Genomic DNA, 21,549 nt, shown 5'->3' on the forward strand with positions numbered 1-21,549 from the left:
AGAGTCGCTACAAGAGTGATTTACCTACCTACGCATTGCATGATTGACGTAGGTACTATATACGAGGGTGGGTCAATAAGTCCTTAGAAAAGCCGACAGTGGTGGCGCGACTAGTACTGTAAGCGGTTTGTTTTCATGCAGCGGCACTACCGATTCAGTATGCTGCGAAGTTTCAATCAGATTGGTCGGGTTGTTGTGTGTTTCTCGTACATTTAAAAAAAAAAATTGCTTGTGGAAAATGGAAAAATGGAAAATTGAGAAAATTGAGTTTGGAGCTGTTATTAAACATTTTAATATAAAAGGGTTAACAGCAAAGGAAATAAAAAATGAGTTGGATTTAGTTCACGGCATATCTGCTCCTTCACTTGCAACTATTTATAACTGGTTAAATGAATTTAAACGTGGTCGTACATCAACAAAGGATGAACCACGCTCAGGACGTCCTGTAGAGGTGACTACACCAGAAATGATCAATAAAACCCACGATATGGTGTTAAGTGACCGAAGATTAAAGTTGAGTGAGATAATTGAGGTTACAGGAATCTCAAAAGGTAGCGTCATTTCTATTTTACATGACAAATTGGGCATGAAAAAAATTTCTGCAAGATGGGTGCCGCGTTTGCTCACAGTCGACAATAAACGCAATAGGGTGGTGGCCTCTAAAGCCCTGTTGTCGCTCATGCAACGCAATTCGGATGAATTTTTTCGTCGCTTTGTGACTGTAGATGAAACATGGATACACCACTATACTCCCGAGACGAAAAAACAGTCAAAGCAGTGGATTGCGAAAGGCGAACCATGTCCAAAGAAGGCGAAAACCGTAAAATCAGCTGGTAAGGTTATGGCTACTGTATTTTGGGATGCACGTGGAATTATTTTCGTTGACTATTTGGAAAAAGGAAAAACAATAACAGGGGATTATTATGCATCTTTATTGGACCAGCTAAAAAACAAAATTGAAGAAAAACGGCCTCATTTAAACAGGAAAAAAAACCTCTTTCATCAGGACAATGCCCGTGTTCACACATGTTTACGATCAATGGCTAAAATTGAAGAATTGAAGTTCGAATTGGTCGACCACCCACCGTATTCGCCAGATTTAGCCCCCAGTGACTTTTTCCTTTTCCCAAACTTAAAAAAATGGCTAAGCGGACAACGTTTTTTTCAAATGAAGAAGTCATCGATCGGACAAATGCTTATTTTGAGGACCTTCCGAAAACTTATTTTTCTGACGGTTTAAAAAACATTGAGAAACGTCTTACCAAGTGTATTGAGCTCCAAGGAGATTATGTTGAGAAATAAAAAAAAATACAAAAATAAAAACTGTTTTAATGCTTTTTTCTAAGGAATTATTGACCCACCCTCGTAGCACGAATCGCGGGAGGTCACATGGACTGTAAGGAATATAATATCCACTTTAATATGCTTGACATGATCACAATATTAGTTTTGGATGCATATAATATGATTATGTTAGGGAGATATTCTATTGAAAATAAAAAGTGTCAATAAATAAATTTTATTGTCACCGTGCTTAGTAATGCCTGTGCTCCATTGGCATGCAAGTCAGACGATGTACAGACCTACACTGAAGAATGGGATGGGGGGCACTGTCGAAAACTACCCAATCAAGACTCGTAACTGGATAAAATCTGACATTCGAATGAAATTTTTAAAATGGCGTCGTATGGTAGTTTGTAGTTCCATTTTTGGCCATTCTACAGATAAGTTTGTAGGTCTGTACAGTCCTCGGACTATTTTTCCGCGAACTTTTAAATCCGCAGACCAGGCTCGTTGGTTTTCTAATCTAGGCGCTCCATTGGCGAGCCAAAAGCTTGAGAACAATAAATCGTCCGATTTGTCCTAAAAACACAAAATTTTAGGATTATCGAAAGACATTACGATAATCGCAATTGTTGACTTTTTGACAGCTCGACTTTTTTTATTCGTTCCTTGATCAGTAGAACGTAGACAAATCGGACGACTTATTGCCCTCGGATTTTTGGCTCGCCAATGGAGCGCCTGCATAATATCCATAGATAATTTATATGAAAAATAAATTTTGTATTTATGACAAAAAGATTTTGTAGATCGGCAACAATATTATAAGTGCATAAAATTAGTCTATGGTGCGTCATCTTGCATTATTTTGATGGTTTTGTGATCTGTTGATACATAAATTTGGTATTCTGTTTTCCTGACCGTGTTTAATCCTTACATTATATATTCTAATTAATACGTCTGTTTATTAATAAATAAAAATGTCTTACCAATTGTATAGAAATACCACGATAGGAAATACATTGCAAGAGAGTTTGGATGAACTCATTCAGGTATATTTTTATTTGTTTTCATTTTAATTTGTTAGACACTCTTTTTTATGTGGACTGAGTGTAGTATATTATAGATATTAAACACATTTTTTTCTTTTATTACAGTACGGCCAGATAACGCCTGCATTAGCTGTTAAAGTACTCCTGCAATTCGACAAGTCAATTAATCAAGCACTGTCTTCGAGAGTTAAGTCAAGGCTTTCTTTCAAAGCAGGGAAATTAAACACTTACAGGTTAGTACAGACACAATTCATAAGTATTAATATAGCTACCAGGCTGCATAATTATGGTACTGTGTTGTAATATCCATTAAAATCTTACATTATTCGATTTTGAGGTTATGGATACCATTCAAATTTCAGTTCTGTGAAGTGTTAATCTTGAAGGATTATGTCTACACTATTTGGGAATAAGTTTGAAAGTTACGACAAAATTATTCTTCGTATAACAGATCACATAAAGGTGTGTTTTTCCAGTTTTTTAACGGATATTTATGGTGTATATATTTTTTTTATCTATGGTGCTTTACTGGTATGGTATGGCTTCCTTCACAAAGGCCCAAGTCTGGCAAATGTTAGTGCCCTTTGATGTGTGTTGAAATACTGAAATGGTAAACATTTGCACGCCAACGCGTATGCCATTCTCTTCACAACGAGCACCACGTAACCACAAACATTTGCCTGTCTTGGGCCATTGTGAAGGTAGCCATACTTATTAGGTATTCTTCAGTTCATGCCAGCATTATTATAGTATTTTGATATTTTACCATCACAGGCAGTATTGTAGATAATCTGAGATAAATTAAGATCATATTACAATTATTATTGATTGAGATTAACGATTAACTAGTTTATTTGAAATTGATGGTGCTAAAATTTTTGCCAAAATGCTTTTGAACTATTAAATCATGATCGATTAGATCAATGGTTTAATGATAGCAGAGACCATAGTGCTATAATACAAAATATCAATGAAATAAAAAAAACGTAGTGTAAGTTATATGAGTAACCTTTCATTAAAACATGTACTTATGTACCTATATCATTGTAAAAAAGTTTTCTATTTCTAATAATATAAAACTGCTTCTGAGAAGATAACAATTTGTACACTTTAAAAGCAACTTAATTCAATTTTCATCTACTAAGTACTTAATATATTTGTAAATATTAACTTTTGAACTCATCTGGCAAAACTGAATCGTAGGTAATCAGTGGTAGGCGAAGGTTAGTGCAAAGTTACTATCCCACTGTGCACTCTCCCAATTATGTTTTCACTGGTAGAGTTAGAAGGATATCTAGCAGTGGCGAAGGGTGGAGGTAAGGCGTTTAGACCTGACATAAATAGTGCACACTCTGTATTTCTTTTTAATTGAAATGACTAAAAATTGCATTGATAGTATTGGTTAGTTTTTAAAATTCAATTAAACCCTGCCATAATATGAGCCAAGCCATAATATGAGTATTGTATTTGTTTTACAGATTCTGTGATAACGTATGGACGTTTATGCTGAACGATGTGGAATTCCGTGAAGTACAGGAATTAGCCAAAGTGGACAAAGTGAAGATAGTCGCCTGCGATGGCAAGAGTGAGTTTAACTGGTGCTGTATAATGTTCTCAACATTTATTCTACGAATGGCTTTGCCTTGCCTCTTGATGTTTTGCAACCTTAGTTTTGGGCCGAGTTTGCGAAGCAAGCCTTGACATAATATAATATATTTATATATAATGTCGCTGCCTGATTTAAACCAAAAAAACCTATAAATCAGTTTGCTCCTTGTTTGATTTTTTAAAATATTTTTTTTTTATAATTATTATCAATTCATTCTTGAAACTTTAACAGGCAATTGTACCAAGGTGGGAAACCCTATTGCTAATATCATTTTGGCAAATTCATTATTATAGTTTGCCATTTGAGTTGGACAGCACCCGCTGTGATGGCTCTTGCTACTCTGCATGTCATGTTCGATTTATGAATGAGTCATTGATGTATTTTTGCATCCGACACTTTCATTCATATCTTGAAACGGGTGATGTTTAATAACAGGCATGTGTGTGATTTTTATTTCTCTACTTTAGAAAATTTTGTCAATTTTAATGTTTCTTTAACACACAAAACATTATTTTGAAAGTTTATATCGGTTGTCAGGGCAACTTGCTTGTGTTCATATAGATACCAAATTGGATCAACATATCTAGCTCTCGCCAGTCTGCTTCGCGAGGCCTTGCATACAGCTTGGCATCCTAATGACATGGTGCTTGATTTTAATAAAATTGTGAAGTTTGCATAGACGGCGTCGTAGTTTTCCCTTCGGTTTTTCACTCACCTCAGACAGTTTGACATTTCGCTGATTTGTCACTTTTACAATTTGCAAGTTATTACTGCCTATATAAATTTGGCGTCACATGCATAGTCTATTCTGAATTTTGGCCATCAGGATGTCATCTGACACCATCCTAGGCAGCTAGACCTAGCAGAACAGCTGGCAATTTGATTGCGATCCAATATAACGTAAATATTAATCCCGCGCATATCCCCTTGAGGTAATAGAATTAGGTTAGCCATGTAAAAAATAAATTTAAACATTATTTTGTTTCATTGTCTAAAAAAATGCTTGCAGCCATAAAATAAATATTTAAAAAATCAGATTTTGAATTGACATTTTAGACTTGAATACTATAATGTTTCCCGGTGTGGGACGTTCATATCGAAACAAATGTTGATAAAAGAAGAAATTCATAGATTTGAGAGAAAATAATTAGCTTGAAATAATTGCAATGAAAACAAGTATGACTGACAAAGTTTATTGTCCACTTTTTACGTTGAACACTTTCAGCCCCGGCAGGTTTTTATAAAATTTTCCCCGTATTCCCGGACAAATTTGAGTGAAATTGGTTTTTTCTAGTAAATGATGTAATCTTGGTGTATTAGCATATTTGTAGGAATATTTAAATAAAACTTTCAGGAACAATCAAAAACAGTTTAATAATTACGAATAATGTGATATTTCTGCCAGCAGATGCTTTTGTGAAGAGGAACATCACACTCTTTACACATGTACCGAGTCTCGCCCCTTTTTTTATTTTTGGCACATACCTTGCATAGCCTTGTTGGATATGCCTTTTTCTGCGTCGCTAGAATCGCCTGTAAGGTATGTCTGGACATGTCTCCAGATAATCTTACAGGCGAATCCAGCGTCACATGACGCCTCAGAGCCGGAGAAGACGAGACATCGGTACCAAAAGACATTAAAGAAATTGAATACTCTACTAAAAAATCTTTAAATGCTAACTTACAACTAGGGTTACATTTTTAAAAAATCAATGAATAGACTGAACGTCAACATTCACTTTTACACCTGGGTCAGCAGTAAATGGTCCAGGTGCTGGAGTGTAGTCTTCTGTTGACCACGGTTCAGTAAGACTGGCACTAAACCTCGCATGTCCTCCTCGGCTGCCTCTGGAACGACCGCCCCTACTTCCTCTTCCACGCCGTCCACCCGCTCGACCTCTGGTTTCTGTCCGAGATGGGCCAGGGAGTAGGTCCTCGGGTGTGTCGACTCCTGGCACCATACTGGTTTTATCTAGCACCTCTGCAATACGGTTAATGAAACCGTTGAAGTCGTCCTCAAAGTTGCTCGAGTGGCCGGCGGTGAAATCGGTGATGTCTTCGACATCGGTGGTGGCATCCAGTAGAACATCTGAATCAGAGTCATATAATAACTCGAATGCATAATCCTTCTCTGAGTCGTCTGTTCCAAAGACCTCCATTTCAGCGTGAAAATAGGCTGGAATCAAAACAAAATTCCACATTAGTAAACAGAATTTAATTCTTGGGAAACATGTGGCTTTATCAAAATGTTCGATTATCTTATATAAATTATATTTTGCGTATAAATTATTACCTTGTGACGTATCTGATCAGTCAATTATCTGGATATCAGAGGCAAATCGGTTGGTTTGGATTAGTTGTAAACAACAAAAAAATCGCCATTAGTAAACTAATTTTGAATGTTGGGAAAACACGTGGAATTAACTAAATACTAGTTCAAACACATATAATTATATAGAATATTCATAATAATTCAATCCTTAATTCTAACCTTATAAAGTAATATATAGGCATTTTATCAAGTATTTGGCAAATAATGCGAACATTCAAACTTTGCATTCGGAAATTTTGACAGTAAAGTGGCGTCCTCAAAATCAGTATATAATTCGGTAAAGTCACACGAGAGAATGATCAAATATGGCGTCTCACAATAATAAAATTGTGAGTTTTATTTAATAATATCACAGAAGGTAAAACAGATATCGATATTTTATCTATACCAGTCAGTACTGAATTTTATAATCTAACAGGATTTGTCAAATGTTTTCGTTGAAAATACATAGATGTCACAGTAAACATATTTATTTAAAAACGCGCAACAAAACGAGGAATCTCGTGCGCGGTACTCAACGTAATTATTGATATAACGAGGATTCTTGTTTGCGGTACCGAGCGTGTTAACAACCTACCTCCAACCCCTAGCCACTGCTATATGTATTCCTCACATGATATCCTCCCCTAGCCTTTATTGTCAGTGTCAGACTAGCATGCAGATGTATCGGGTGATGACTGCTTATGATGTTGTGTTTACCCTTATCCCGAGTATAGTCATATCATATCGGTCAACAATCAAACTGATTTTTTAAAAATCACCATCATACTGTTATTTACTATTTTACATGATTGTTCTTGTACGTATTATATACAGGCTGCTTATACAAATGCAAGATCTCTCAAAGCATAACTTAACCTTGCTACAAATGTATCCGTAATGCAGTAATTTGCAGCTAATTTAGTCATTAGCATTAGTGACCAATTTTTCAGTTTCACTTTGATATACATCAGGCCCCATCTTAATAGATGGAGGTTTTTTTTTAACATTATTTGAATTGAATAGATTAGAAGTAGGGGTGAGGGGTGGAGTTAGGCTGTTAAGATTCGACATAAATAGTGCACACTAAACTTCGTCAGTCATACGTATTTGCTTTCATTGAACTAAGAATACGATCAGCAGATGGTGCTTGTAAGTTTTTGAAAACCAATTAAACCCTGCATAAACGAAACCATAATAGTTTTGGTATGCTATGGGCGATCCGACAAAATAGTGCACTCTTTTTCACACATACTTAGTTCTTTTCGTTGAATTAATAATGCATATATGAGTTTTGAATGAAAAAACAATATGTACCTCACTTGCTTTGTTGTGTAAAACGGCGAATTTGTGTCTCCACAGGAAAGTACTTCGTAAGGGCGAATATCCACTTAGTGTTACGGATAAATAGCGAATGTGACATATTGGGCTTTTTAAAATATTATATTATAAAGGCGTAAATACAGTATTCTTTCTAAGCCTTATTATAAACTTGTTAGACATTTATAATCATCCACAGGTAATTACATGTCAAAAGTAAAGTTAACTCTTAGCACTCTCTTGGCCAGACAGTCTGGCCCGAACGATTCTAGTAGGGAGCTCAGCCGGCCATTGGGTCCGGCCCAGCGCAGGTATACATTTACTCCCCGATTTATCAAAAGTGTATGCGAATTCTACGAAATGTTATTGCCGACAAATGTAGTTAAATATTATAATATCCAGGATAAACCATCAAATTTACATTAGTATCAACCATTGGGTTGAATAAATTCACGGAAAAATTTGATGTATCTATTCACCTGATTAAATATTTGCAATTTTCAACTATTTTTGAGACAGTCTATCTAATATCCTATAAGGGGCGGACTTTTAATGCTTTTACTACTTACAATGACCATATTATTTGTTTGTATTATGGGACCAGTATTTTTCTAACTCCTTGTATATTATTAATTTATTACCAGACACCGGACATCTGGAGTCCTTTTTTTTTTGGGACGGACTCGAATATTACAACATTTTTTAATTAAAAAATGCGTTAATAATTTATGGAACCTATGTTTTTCAGAAAAATAAGTTGTACGATGTAGTAGGTACAATGAAATATGAAATAAATGATATTGATAATATGTGCAAGAGACTTTATCGATACTTAATTATATAGAAACGCTGCTATTAGTAGATATACTATACTATTTAGAGAAATTAATGAAGCGCTTACGTATAGAGTGGAAGAATTAAGTGTTAATAGTAATATCTATAATATTTAATATTATTCCACTTTTTATATACCTATTATTGAAATCAAAGTTTAAAATTTCCACTAAACTACTTCTATTTTCACTATCAAATAAAAAATCAAACTTGCTCCCATGATGAGAAGGACCGGACAGCTAGTGTATTATTAAAATCGTACCAAATCTGAATGATTTCGTATATTATGTTGATACTACGAAAATCTAATATATAAAAATTAATATTTGTGTGTTTGTTTGTTCGTATTTAATGCGCAGCCATACCGTTCATCCGATTGGGATAAAACTTTGTAAACTTATTGCTTGCACTTGCGGGAAGAGTATAGGCTATACTAATATATAAAAATGAATGTCTGTCTGTCTGTATGTCTGTGTGTCTGTCCCGTATGCGTTCCTATACCATTCATCCGATTGCAATGAAATTTTGGTAAGTGGTTGTATGCATACTCATAAAGGTTTCTGAATTAGAAAAATCATCATCTTCTTCTTCTTCTTCATTATATTTTCTTTTATTCGTATGGTTCCTATACCATTCATCCGATTGCAATGAAATTTTGGGAAGTGGTTGTATGCACACCCATAAAGATTTCTGAATTAGAAAAATCATCATCTTCTTCTTCTTCTTCATTCTATCTTCTTTTATTCGTATGGTTCCTATACCATTCATCCGATTGCAATGAAATTTTGGTAAGTGGTTGTATGCACACCCATGAAGGTTTCTAAATTAGAAAAATCATCATCTTCTTCTTCTTCTTCATTCTATCTTCTTTTATTCGTATGGTCCCTATACCATTCATCCGATTGCGATGAAACCTTCATCAGTTGTTGTGGTAACACCCGCAATGGTTTTTGAATTAGTACAACCATCTTCTTCTTCTTCTTCTATTCTATATTCTTCTATTCGTATGCGTTCCTATTCCATTCATCCGATTGCAATAAAATTTTCGTCAGTAATTGTGCCAACACCCGCAAAGGTTTCTGAATTAGTACAACTATCTTCTTCTTCTTCTTCATTCTATCTTCTTTTATTCGTTTGGTCCCTATACCATTCATCCGATTGCAATGAAACCTTCATCAGTTGTTGTGGTAACACCCGCAATGCTTTTTTAATTAGTACAACCATCTTCTTCTTCTTCTATTCTATATTCTTCTATTCGTATGCGTTCCTATTCCATTCATCCGATTGCAATAAAATTTTCGTTAGTAATTGTGCCTACACCCGCGAAGGTTTCTGAATTAGTACAACCATCTTCTTCTTCTTCTTCATTCTATCTTTTTTTATTCGTATGGTCCCTATACCATTTATCCGATTGCGATGAAACCTTCGTCAGTTGTTGTGGTAACACCCGCAATGGTTTTTGAATTAGTACAACTATCTTCTTCTTATTCTTCTTCTATTCTATATTCTTCTATTCGTATGCGTTTCTATTCCATTCATCCGATTGCAACAAATTTTTCGTCAGTAATTGTGCCAACACCCGCGAAGGTTTCTGAATTGGTACAACCATCTTCTTCTTCTATTCTATCTTCTATTTGTATGCGTTCCTATACCATTCATCCGATTGCAATGAAATTTTGATCAACTGTTGTGCTCACGCCGCAAAGGTCTGAATTGTTACAACTATTTTCTTTTTCTTCTATTCTATCTTCTTCTATTTGTATGCGTTCTTATACCATTCATCCGATTGCGATGAAATTTTGACCAGTTGTTGTGAGCACGCCCGCAAAGAGTTCTGAATTAGTACAACCATCTTCTTCTTCTTCTATTCGTATGCGTTCCTATACCATTCATCCGATTGCAATGAAACTTTGGTGAGTTGTTGTGCCCTTGCCCGCAAAGGTTTCTGAATTACTACAATCATCTTTTTCTTCTTCTATTTGTATGCGTTCTTATGCCATTCATCCGATTGTGATGAAATTTTGACCAGTTGTTGTGCGCAAGCCCGCGAAGGTTTTTGAATTAGTACAACCATCTTCTTCTTCTTCTATTCGTATGCGTTCCTATACCATTAATCCGATTGCAATGAAACTTTGGTGAGTTGTCATGCGCATGCCCACGAAGGTTTCTGAATTAGAAAATCATCTTCTTCTACTATTCGTATGCGTTCCTATACCATTCATCCGATTGCGATGAAACTTTTGTCAGTTGTGTGCGGTTTCTAAATTATTATTATATAACATACAAAGTTTGTTGTTTGTTTGTTCCATCCAATTTTGATTTTTTTTTTAATACATATTTATAACATTAATAACGTTTTCATATTTTGGATTCGATTTTAATTTAGTGTTCTTATGTTTGACCTTTACTCCTATTATAATTATTTTCATATTGCCATATTGTATTACACAGATATTTTAATATTAAAGAAATAATTACCTCTTATTATTTTTCAAATATCTAAGATAAATATAACCACGAAGCGACCCCGTGCGAAGCCGGGTACTTCAGCTAGTATATAATAAAAAACATATTATTATATTATTGTAAAACCAATTCAACGAGGATTCAAATCAATGCTTATCAGCTCGGAGTAAGGACAGATTTTTACACAATGCACAACAGCGGCCACTTGAGAATATCAAGATACGTCTGTTATATTTACCATAACTACTTAAGTACTTAAGCCAAACTAGTAATTATTTTTGTATACTTCACATATAATACGTTTCTTGTGATACGAGAATGCAACAGCTGGATTTAGGGATGGGTAAAATGGAGAATATCGGACCTACGTGGTTAATGAAACCATTTAGAAAAAGTTTCTACGAAAGATACTTCAAATCGTACTTTTGTGTTTCAAGCAAGTGGTTGGACATGTTGAGATATTCAATTTTAATATATAGGTACTGATGTTGTAATGTTTTTTTGACATTTTGATAGGCCATTTTCAAACACTTTATATTCATCATGCAAAATATGTAGATTTTATTTCAAGAAATATTATTATTAAGCCGATCAGAAAACAGGGCTGTCAAAATAATATTAAGCATTCATATTTTTTAAATGTTAATTTCATCATGGTTTTTAATCAAACCTGTGCAAGTACGTACTGATAACTTGGGTGGATTTTGTAGCAAACATACTATTGATATATATACGGGTATATTATTATTATAACCCAATTCAAATTGAACATAGGTTGATACTCAAATACTATTATAGTATGTTTATGATTTCGAGAAAATAATACGATGGTATAATTAATCCATATCAATTATTTGAAAACATTACATTCGCACTTTGCACAAAATTACAAACACATTCGAAGTTTGCCGCACACGTACAGACCACGTGATATTTGTTTACGCAAAATCGTCGCTTTTCAAAATGGCGAATTTGATTACCAGATTTTACTGCGATGAATCAGTATGTTCCTTTTTGTCTTTTTTTATTCGTAGGTTTGTTTACTATGTACACCGAGAAATTTCCATTTATAAACTCGGAAACGATTTTTACAGAAGAGTTTTGGAATATAATGCAACCAAAACTGGAAAAAATTCTATCATGGGTGTTGACTTCCTGAATTAGCTAACCCCAGGTCCATGCCACTACGTGAACCACAGTGGATATTAAGCCATTTCCACACTGGCAACAAGTTGCTGGCAACCTCATTAAATTTTACGATACTTACCATAATTGCTTAAGAAATTTTACAATAATTATCGTAAAATCTAACGAGGTTGCCAGCAAATTAACTTGTTGCCAGTGTGGACCCGGCATTAGATGCACAAAACTTAAATAATATATATTATAAATAAAAATTTAAAATTAAAAATATATATTATGATTTATGTCTTCGATAGCCCTGATGAAATAAATGTGAAATATGAGTGGGATCAGTCACAGAGCAAATTTATTAATACAAACAACTTTGACACGACCTTTTTATATTAACTAGTAGACCAGATATTATGGACCACATGTTAAAAAATCATATTTTCAATTCTCAAGGCCATTTCTGTAGAACGTCCTCTTAATTGCTACTCCCTAATACTATAAATTATATATCATAGTATTATTTCAATGAATTGTTTCGGAAGTTATCAAAATGATACAATCATAATTAGTCGACATTGACACATTGTGTATATATAGTACCTAATACCATTGATAATAAATTATTTTATCAAGAAATATTAGATATAAATAGGTATAACACAGTTGCAGTGCCTACCATTTCTTAACAAGTTGACCTTCCCTAATAGCTCATTGCTTTATCCAATCTGGGAGTTCACACATGAAACTATAATTTGATGTTATAGTAATATGGTAGAAAAAACAAAAAAAACTAACTGATCTACGTATTTTCTTAAAATCCGACATCACTTCAGTTTTGACGATTATGGATTATAGCTTAAAATTGTTGATTTGTTTTGTATTTAGTGAGTAGGTATATTTCGTGATATTTCACATTAGCTGGTTCCATTGTTTACGGGAAATGACGATTTAACGGGCTTACATATTGAATGTATGTAAGATATTCATTACGGGTTTTCACAAACACTTCAGATAATCAAAATTTGTTTTTTACTTGATCCTTTACTAATAGGTAAGAAGGTTTTCTTTTATTATATTAAATTACTATATAAACGAAAATTAGCTTTTTTCGATGTCAATGTGCATTTACGATCGGTGAGTGCGCATAGTCCACGAAGAAGGCATACGCCGGGTCGTAAATAATGACTTAAATAGAATACCTAGTACAAAACATAAATCAATTAGAATTTATTGATTAATGTTTTTGCCACTCGTACCCGTTAGATATAGGGACCATTATACCACGTTTTACTCTAGAAGGTACTTTTAAACACTTTTGAACTGATTTTTTGTCCACAAAATCACTTTATATTGAGACGTCACACAACTATCACAACTTACGATGGTTATTGTACATTTTGCATTTTTGTTTATTGTTATTAAATCTTAGTTGATATTATTCTTTTGACTTATTAACTTAAAAATAACAATAATGGATGAAATATAATATTCCTAAAAATTATAATATGGCACATACAATATATAATTGTCAAGCCTCGATAGCGAAAGCTGCGTGACTATCAAATGCACTATGTAAACCTGCTATTAATATTGTTTTAAAAGCACATTGCATTGTTATTTTTTTAAGATTATCCTTTGCTTTGTAATTTTATTCTTGTAAATCCACGATAAACATAAATTTATATACAATATTGGTATATACTACAGCTGATGATGATACATACTATCGTATGGAAAATAACTCATTTTTAAGTAGTGGACTTTTTGTATTCATCATGCGATTGAAAACAATAAAACCACATTCAAAATATGTCATTGGTAGGGAACCTTTTTTAATATCTGAGGTAGGTGAATTTTAAACACAGAAAATTTTTCAGTGATGAATTTGCGCTATTTCATAATGTATATAAATCAGTCATTTAATAAATAAGGACAAATATCACCAACAAGTTAGTTCAAGTAAACAACGACTCCCACGTTATCTATACTTAATTAATTGACTTTTTATGCAATAATATGTACCTACCTATATTTTGTAATGTTATTCAATTGAAAATGTCCATTAGGATAAAATCGGTTAAATATCAAAATTATGAAATAAATGTGGAAAAAGTACGAAAGTACATATAAAGTGTTTTAATGAAATATGTATCTAGGTACCAGTCGTTTTATGTGATGAATAGTTCTTTACACTTTATAATATGTAAGTATTTAAATCAAATACATAATATAATCATATATCAGATAATTACTTTTTAATTACAACATTTAAATATAAAAATATAATGCTAATTTTGTCGAATGGCCACCTAATCGGCGCGCCTTTAGCGTACAATGTATTAAATGGGACGGTAGGACTTTTTTAACATTACACACCTACAAACTTACTTACCTGTAGAATGAACAAAAATGGAACTACGAACTACCATAGGACGCCATTTTGAAAATTTCATTCGAATGTCAGATTTTGTCCAGTTACGAATCTTGATTGGGTAGTTTTCGACAATGGCTCCATTTTTTTTGTAGTACTTATTCCACTTTTAATCAATAAATTAGGACCGGTTTCGTCCGCCTCAGAGAGACATTTTCAACTGAATCTTCCCTTGTTCAGTTGAAAATGTCCCTCTGATGCGAACGAAACCGGTCCTAATTTATTGATTAAAAGTGGAATAAGTACTACAAAAAAATGCGTTTTATTAAATTAAACAACAATAAATATTAACGTAATACAATGACTAAGTGAAAATCTGAAGCAATATTATATTGCAAAACCTTTAGAAGAATGCAATTACGGCTTACGCAATACATAATATTATAATAGTAGGTTCAAACGAATATTTTCAGGGATGTTTCGCATCTACAGATGTACGCCACTGGTATTTTGAAGATGAAATTTCTTACGATCGATTTAATGAAATTCTTCAATGTCAATAGTTTATAATCAAATAGACTAGTTTGGGCAGAGCATCCTCAAAATACTTAAATATCTAAAGAAATAAACAAGTAGGTATGTGACTTTTTTATCGATATGTAGGTACGGTATTGTTGCTTGGTAATACTAATAGGTATCAATATGATACACTTAGAACATAAAACGGGTCAGCGGACAAAATCTTTCAATATTTGTATTTATATTAGTGGTAGGTACGCAAAAGCTATTCGATATTTAATTATGAAAAAACATATTCTACACGCATTTTATAAAAATGGTTTACCATTACTTACCTGCAATAAAACAAACCATCAATTTTGTAATGCGACCTTTTTAATTACAGTTTGCGAATTTGAATTCGTATTGGCAAGATGATTATTTTAATTACAATAATTACCATCACACCTGAGCTGCCAGAAAAAAACAACTGACTAATTGTAGAAATCCATACTAAGAATCATTTGGGCAAAAGTCTCCATAGGATATTGGATTCCTCCACCATTTTAATGTGTTTTTTTATGGGTTGTACTATTAGATATTCTTAATACATACAATAATTTCAAAATGAGGTGTCATATTATTATCAGTATCATTTATTAGCTAATATCAATGTGTAATCAAATACCCAATGTTAATGGGGTATACCAATGCATTTGAGTGCTTATCTTAATCTTTCCATTGTTATTTACATTGTAATTTGAATGCCTCATTATTTTTGTATGAAGTAAGTATGTTGAGTGACACTTCTCTTATCAATCTAAATATGTAACAATGCACTGCATAATATGATTATTTATAATCTTAGTACCCTTTCAACTTCAGTATTGTCTTGACCATGACCTTAAATACAGTAAAGGTTGAAAAATCAATGTCCAACACAATATAATCTATTATAATTATATTATATTACATTCTAATAAAGCCAGTTTAATTAATATAAATTCGTGTTTAATGAAGTTCATCTTCCATAACATTACCTATTAATAATTATAAATATTTACAGTAAATAACGTGATTAAGAAAATAATTAAATAACAATAACATTGGAAAACACCAAAAATGTCAATGAAAATAACGATAGTTATCATTTCAATACAAGTGAAGACGAAGATTTGGATACATTTGATAATATTGAACGTGTATTTATTCAAAGAAGACATTCAATAGATCCAGAACAGCGGTTAAATCACGTCAATCTACATGTTATTATGCCTGATGTACAGAAAAAATGCCACGGTGGCCGCGCGGTTTAAGCGTTGGACTATGGTCCCAGGTTCGAATCCTGGGTCTGGCAAGTACACATATTGTTTTTCAATTTGTGCGTGAGTCAGGGTATGGACCTAATAGGTTGAGAAAGTGGCTGACATCCATTTCTCGTAAAAAAACAAAATCTGTTAATACAAACCTCTACTCTGTGGAGGCCCATATGATCCTATTAGGATCGGACATGGTCGGACAGAAAACAATATAGGGATTGTTTTGTTTGCGGTTCTAATAGGAAAGGAAATCAAAAAAAAAGGAACAATATATTATTGTAAAACTTGCGGCTTGTAACAAACCGGCACTTCATGTGGGCGGATTGACGCTTTGAAAAATATCATACTTTGAAAAAATATTCTGATTAGTGCAAGGTACATTGGGTTAATTTAAAGTTTAAATCGTAAACTATTTTTATTGTTATAGCAACATTTAAAATAAATATCATTAATTAAGTAAGTACATTGTAAATGTTATTTGTTAAACACCGTGTACAGTGATCAAAACTAGTGGAATAGCTGGGTTATACTTTCTACCCAAAGGTACGCCCCTTTTACGTAAGTAGCCTATAAACAAATTAATACCAGACGTCATTTTGAATATTACAGCCAATTAATAGTTTGCATGCAAACAAAATTGCAATGAGTCACAGGATAAATAAAAAGAAACTGCTCCAGGAATTTAAGTACCATTTACGGTTATATTACCGAACTATGAACATAATATATTGGTAATTAATAGATGACTATACAACATATTGAAAGCATACGTATTACTTTTAGTAAATTTAAGTCCAATAAAGCATTTTTTTTTGCAGATCGTACCAAAAACCCATTGCATCAGTAATGGTCATACGAATCGTCAAACACGGTGTCCAAAATCTAATGAAGTTTTTTTTTATATCAAATTTAGAAAAATGAGTTTTTCTTGTATATTCAGGTACTACAGACAAACTTATTGACATTTTCACTCGCTGGATCAGTATTAAGTTATTATTTAATATAAACATCACAAGTTTTCTACTTTAAACATCTACAAGAAAGTCCCGAATTTAGATCAGAGTAGCTAATATGTTTTGAAAAAAAATGAGCAGAGTGGTAAAGGTTAAAAATCCTCCTCCTGTAAAATAGCATTTTAGTTAATTCGCCCTTTTTACAAAACACCGACGATATTACGTATTATGGTGTTAGCTAGATTTTTAAAATTCATTAAGTCCTGCCTAACCAAACCATAACCGATAAAACATATTCTTCTATCTACAAAATGTCTAGAAGTATGTATGGTTTAATGGCGTAACTTTAGATATTTTATAGATAAACGAATATTTTATGACTATTATTTACTATGGCTTGGATTAGGCAGGGTTTAATTGAATTTTAAATACAAACAAAATACTATATACAGTAAAACCACGTTAGTAAGAACACTGATAATTCGAAATTTTCCCGAAAAAAAAGTCCCTTGGAACATTATTTTCATATAAAACCATACCTTTAATTCGAATTTCGTAATTCAAGTCCCTGGCATATAAAAATATTCAATAAATCGTAATAAAGTACACTATTTCATGAGCCAGTCATTGAAAATTATGACAGACTTTTCTTAAAACATCAAAAATTACTTATTTTATGATGGTAATAAAAATAATCCTGACATTTTATGACCCAATTCGGTAGGCACATCTATGATGAGAAACGAAATTAATGAAAATCAAAATTTTTTTTTTTCTTCAAAATTTTAATATTTTTCCCCCATACATTTCGTAATTCGTAATTCAATTTTTTTTTCGATTGTCGGTCCAATGGAATTTGTATTAACGAGGTTTTACTGTATACACTGTAGTCTTAGTTCAATGAAAAGTATGTTTGACTGTCAAAGTTTAGTGTGCACTATTTATGTCGAATCTTAACAGCCTACCTCAACTCGTCGTCACTGCACAGCAGTTACTCTTTGAAATGTTAAAATTACACTACAACAAATTTATTTTAAATTTATTCAGTGATCAAAGTAGTTCAGTGTACTCTAATTAATATAATATAACTTATAATTTACGTAAAAACCTCTCAAAATTACGTCATTATTTTATACACATACAGTTGAACTCGGTTATTACGATCGGACATAGCGACATCTCGGATGTAATGAGGAAACATTTGTTCACATTTGGTTTATGATTTTCTCCATACATTATTCACTATTTTAACGAGCAACTTATCGGATGTACCGAGCTAAAATACTGTTAATGTGTCGATTGTTTAAAAACATTTTGTTTTAAGCAATAAAATCCGATCGGACAGGAGGCCGCCGGGACGAATTACGTTCATGACACTAGTTAAGTGTCTAATTGTTGTTTTCGACGACAATAATGAAAAAGTATCCACGCACATATTTGAAAAATTCAAGGTGGGTGAAGTCCGTAACCAGCGTTCATTACTATAAACAACTTCTTTTGTAGTTTAATGAAGGTCATGCTTGTATCGGGGATTTTTACAATGGTTTTCAGATTTTCTATTTTCGACTTTTTTTGTTATGTGACCGCTCATTTCAAAATACATATTCTCTGATATAACAAGTATCGCTTATATCGAGTAAATTCAGTCGGTCCCATCTTCCTCGTAATAACCAAGTTGGACTGTATCTCAATGTGTAATTGATAAAGAGAAGCCTCTTTGCTTTTAATCTACTGAATTATTAATATTTTTGCGAGTGTCTCTTGTTTGATTGCCCGATTTTTTTTTGCCGACGTGAGGCTTTTCAATAAAAGTTTTTAATTGTTTTAATCAGCATATTTCACAACTGCCACATGTTAAAATTTGTCAAACAATGAAAATCAATATTTATTTTTACTGTCATTTTGAAGTAAATTTACACATTGTACTTATTATTTGATATTATTTTATATTTATGATTATTTTGCAATTTTTTTTATTTTATCAGTGTTGAAATAATAATTGACACTGTGTGTAACATTTAAAAACTAATATCTTGCCCTTTTATAAAATGCATATTTTTTAAAATTTAGCTAGCTACCAAATGTACTACATACCTACTGAACTGAAAACATGTAATTTTTGACAAAGTGGAAATTTTATTGCGTGGGCACGATTTATACAAATAGGGATTTATCTTTATCACCTGTGCTTATACTATATTATACTAACATGATAACTTTTCTTTGATTTGTTCACAGATCTCGACGACAACTCCAAGAGATAGTATCATGATGACTTCAATATTTAAGAATAAAATAATAGGATTAGTTTCTCACAATAGTCGTTGAGTAACATTAATTCAAATTTTTATATATATTACTCAACATAGCAATATCATCATTGTAAGTGAAATTCCGTGAATGAACCGATTCTGTACATGTTATACGGAGACAAAACACCTTAGTTGGCCTTGGTGTATTTTCAATATGGTTCGTATTCCCCTGGTGAAGAATTTTTATATTTCATTTCAAATAATTTAGCCGAAATAATTCTTTTAAATTATTCTAGATACAAACCAAACTACCAGAAAAATAAAACCACCAAATAAACCAATAAACCCATACTACTTATTTGGTTTTTGTGAAATTTTGTCACATTTAATAAAATACAGCAAAAGAACATGTTTTAACAAATTTGGCTATTTCTCGGTGTTGCACTAACACTGCCGATACGATACTTTGTATGATGAAGAAGATAGGGCATTATTATCAACTTTTTCAAACTGAAGAGTTCATTAACCGAGATATGACGTATTTATTACTGATTTATATTGCGTATGTCAGTTTGGCAGTTATCACCAAATTTATATAATAGTAAATAGATGATTATCCAAAGAGGCTCACATCAGATCAATCTTTCAGGAAGGGATGTTGGGATTAGGAAATGGACTGAAATTTGAGACAAGTAAAAGTATAATATGTTACATAAATTTCTGGTTATGAAGAAACTGTCTAATTTAAACAGGCTTTCTTTTAATGTCATGTCACTTTTTTATTTCTAAAATTCATGTATCTAGGAATGACTCAATTATGTTCAATATCCACTTCCATTTTCATTAACACAATAATCTAGGCAGAGTAAAACTATTGAACTACTCACATTTTGTAAATACCATATTGCATTGATTCTTGTAAATCTTTATTATGGACAAAGATGTAAGTCATACAATGACAATAAAGAGCAGTATATTATGTATGCAATTTCTTCTGTAATATCATCGTCAGAGTCTGAAACTTCAGATTCATTTTCCAATTTTTCCCAATCACAATATGTCAACTGAAGGTTGATCTCTGATTTTTCCAATAAAATATAATTTTTGTAAAGACAACATCGATTATACAGCACCTAAAATTTAGAGACACCAAAATATGGAGAGAAAAAAATATGCGTCTCATAATCGATGCTATACGGTAATCGATTGTCACAACTTCATAATGCGATTTTTTGTGAGAAAGTATTGATTTTAGCTATTGTAATCTATTGGTAATTCATTTCCACGAAAAAAATAAGGCTTAATTCAGGAGAGCTTTATACGATCGTAATGTTCTCATATGTATTAACGAACATCATTTTTCGAAAAGGCGCAGATAGCCAATTGCTAGTGTGCATTATGCTTTAAACCTGAATCATCCCACCTTTAATGAAGGCGATTGTTATGTTGGAGTTACACAACTTAACATTCACTTTAAATAATAATTGTTATATTACTTAATTGTTAATATAATGTGTTATATTATTGTTCATCAGGCAGGCGATAGTAATAGTTTTCATATCGTGATTTTCAATTTTTAAGGTTATCTTTACCTCTTATAAGTGCACCCTGCTAAACAGGTATGTAATCGCTACAGAAATATATGTGTCTGATGTATGGTATTGTTTCAGTCAATACATATTATAATTATTATGAAACACCTGTTATAATATCATACAATTCTTCTGATGTTTTTTTTTTTAATCATGTAGCCATTACACACTAATTTATATTATTATGATATTAATCTCTTGTATGATAATTTTCTTTGTAAAAATTAGTATCAATTTCGTTAAGTTAGATAAACTATTATTAAAGATTTTGTTTTAAGATTTCTTTGTTTTATTTTATACATTCATACGATTTGGAAGTGCATAAATCGACTTGAAAGTGTTAAAAAATCAATAAAGTTTACGTTTCGATAAGAAATTAGTGTGTTATCCATGATATTTAAGGATAATAAGAAGAGTGAACTTACAGATAGTGTCATTGTGTGTTGAATATATATTTGATAAAGACAACATTAAAGTCATTACGTTAATATTATCTATTCTGTAAAGTCATTGATTGGTGAATAAATGCACAGCGTAATACATATTATATGAAAAAT

General features: G+C 32.3%; 1 protein-coding gene across 2 annotated transcripts; it reads left to right on the plus strand.

The window, feature by feature from the left end:
* The first annotated feature begins 2,121 nt into the window (after positions 1-2,121).
* On the plus strand, positions 2,122-21,472 carry TfIIA-S (general transcription factor IIA subunit 2). Of its 2 annotated transcripts, none has more exons than XM_085948346.1 (4): positions 2,122-2,333; positions 2,439-2,566; positions 3,812-3,931; positions 19,387-21,472. In XM_085948346.1, coding segments are annotated over exons 1-4 (321 nt in total). In that variant the 5' UTR covers positions 2,122-2,261; the 3' UTR covers positions 19,388-21,472. The 2 variants fall into 2 exon arrangements, with proteins under 2 accessions (XP_085804472.1, XP_085804471.1); XM_085948345.1 differs by having other exon boundaries at positions 3,812-3,918; positions 19,387-21,470.
* The last annotated feature ends 77 nt before the right edge of the window (positions 21,473-21,549 follow it).

The sequence above is a fragment of the Rhyacophila brunnea genome, unplaced genomic scaffold (assembly GCF_057557595.1).
Source record: "Rhyacophila brunnea isolate RB1 unplaced genomic scaffold, BYU_Rbru_1.0 scaffold_20, whole genome shotgun sequence".
In the NCBI taxonomy this organism is placed as follows: domain Eukaryota; kingdom Metazoa; phylum Arthropoda; class Insecta; order Trichoptera; family Rhyacophilidae; genus Rhyacophila; species Rhyacophila brunnea.

Excerpts from the sequence above, each read along its gene's own strand:
- TfIIA-S (XM_085948345.1), top strand. The coding sequence starts at position 2,262 with ATGTCTTACCAATTGTATAGAAATACCACGATAGGAAATACATTGCAA. Across the intron at positions 2,334-2,438 it reads GTTTGGATGAACTCATTCAG|TACGGCCAGATAACGCCTGC; the intron begins GTATATTTTTAT and ends CTTTTATTACAG. Across the intron at positions 3,919-19,386 it reads AGTCGCCTGCGATGGCAAGA|ATCTCGACGACAACTCCAAG; the intron begins GTGAGTTTAACT and ends ATTTGTTCACAG.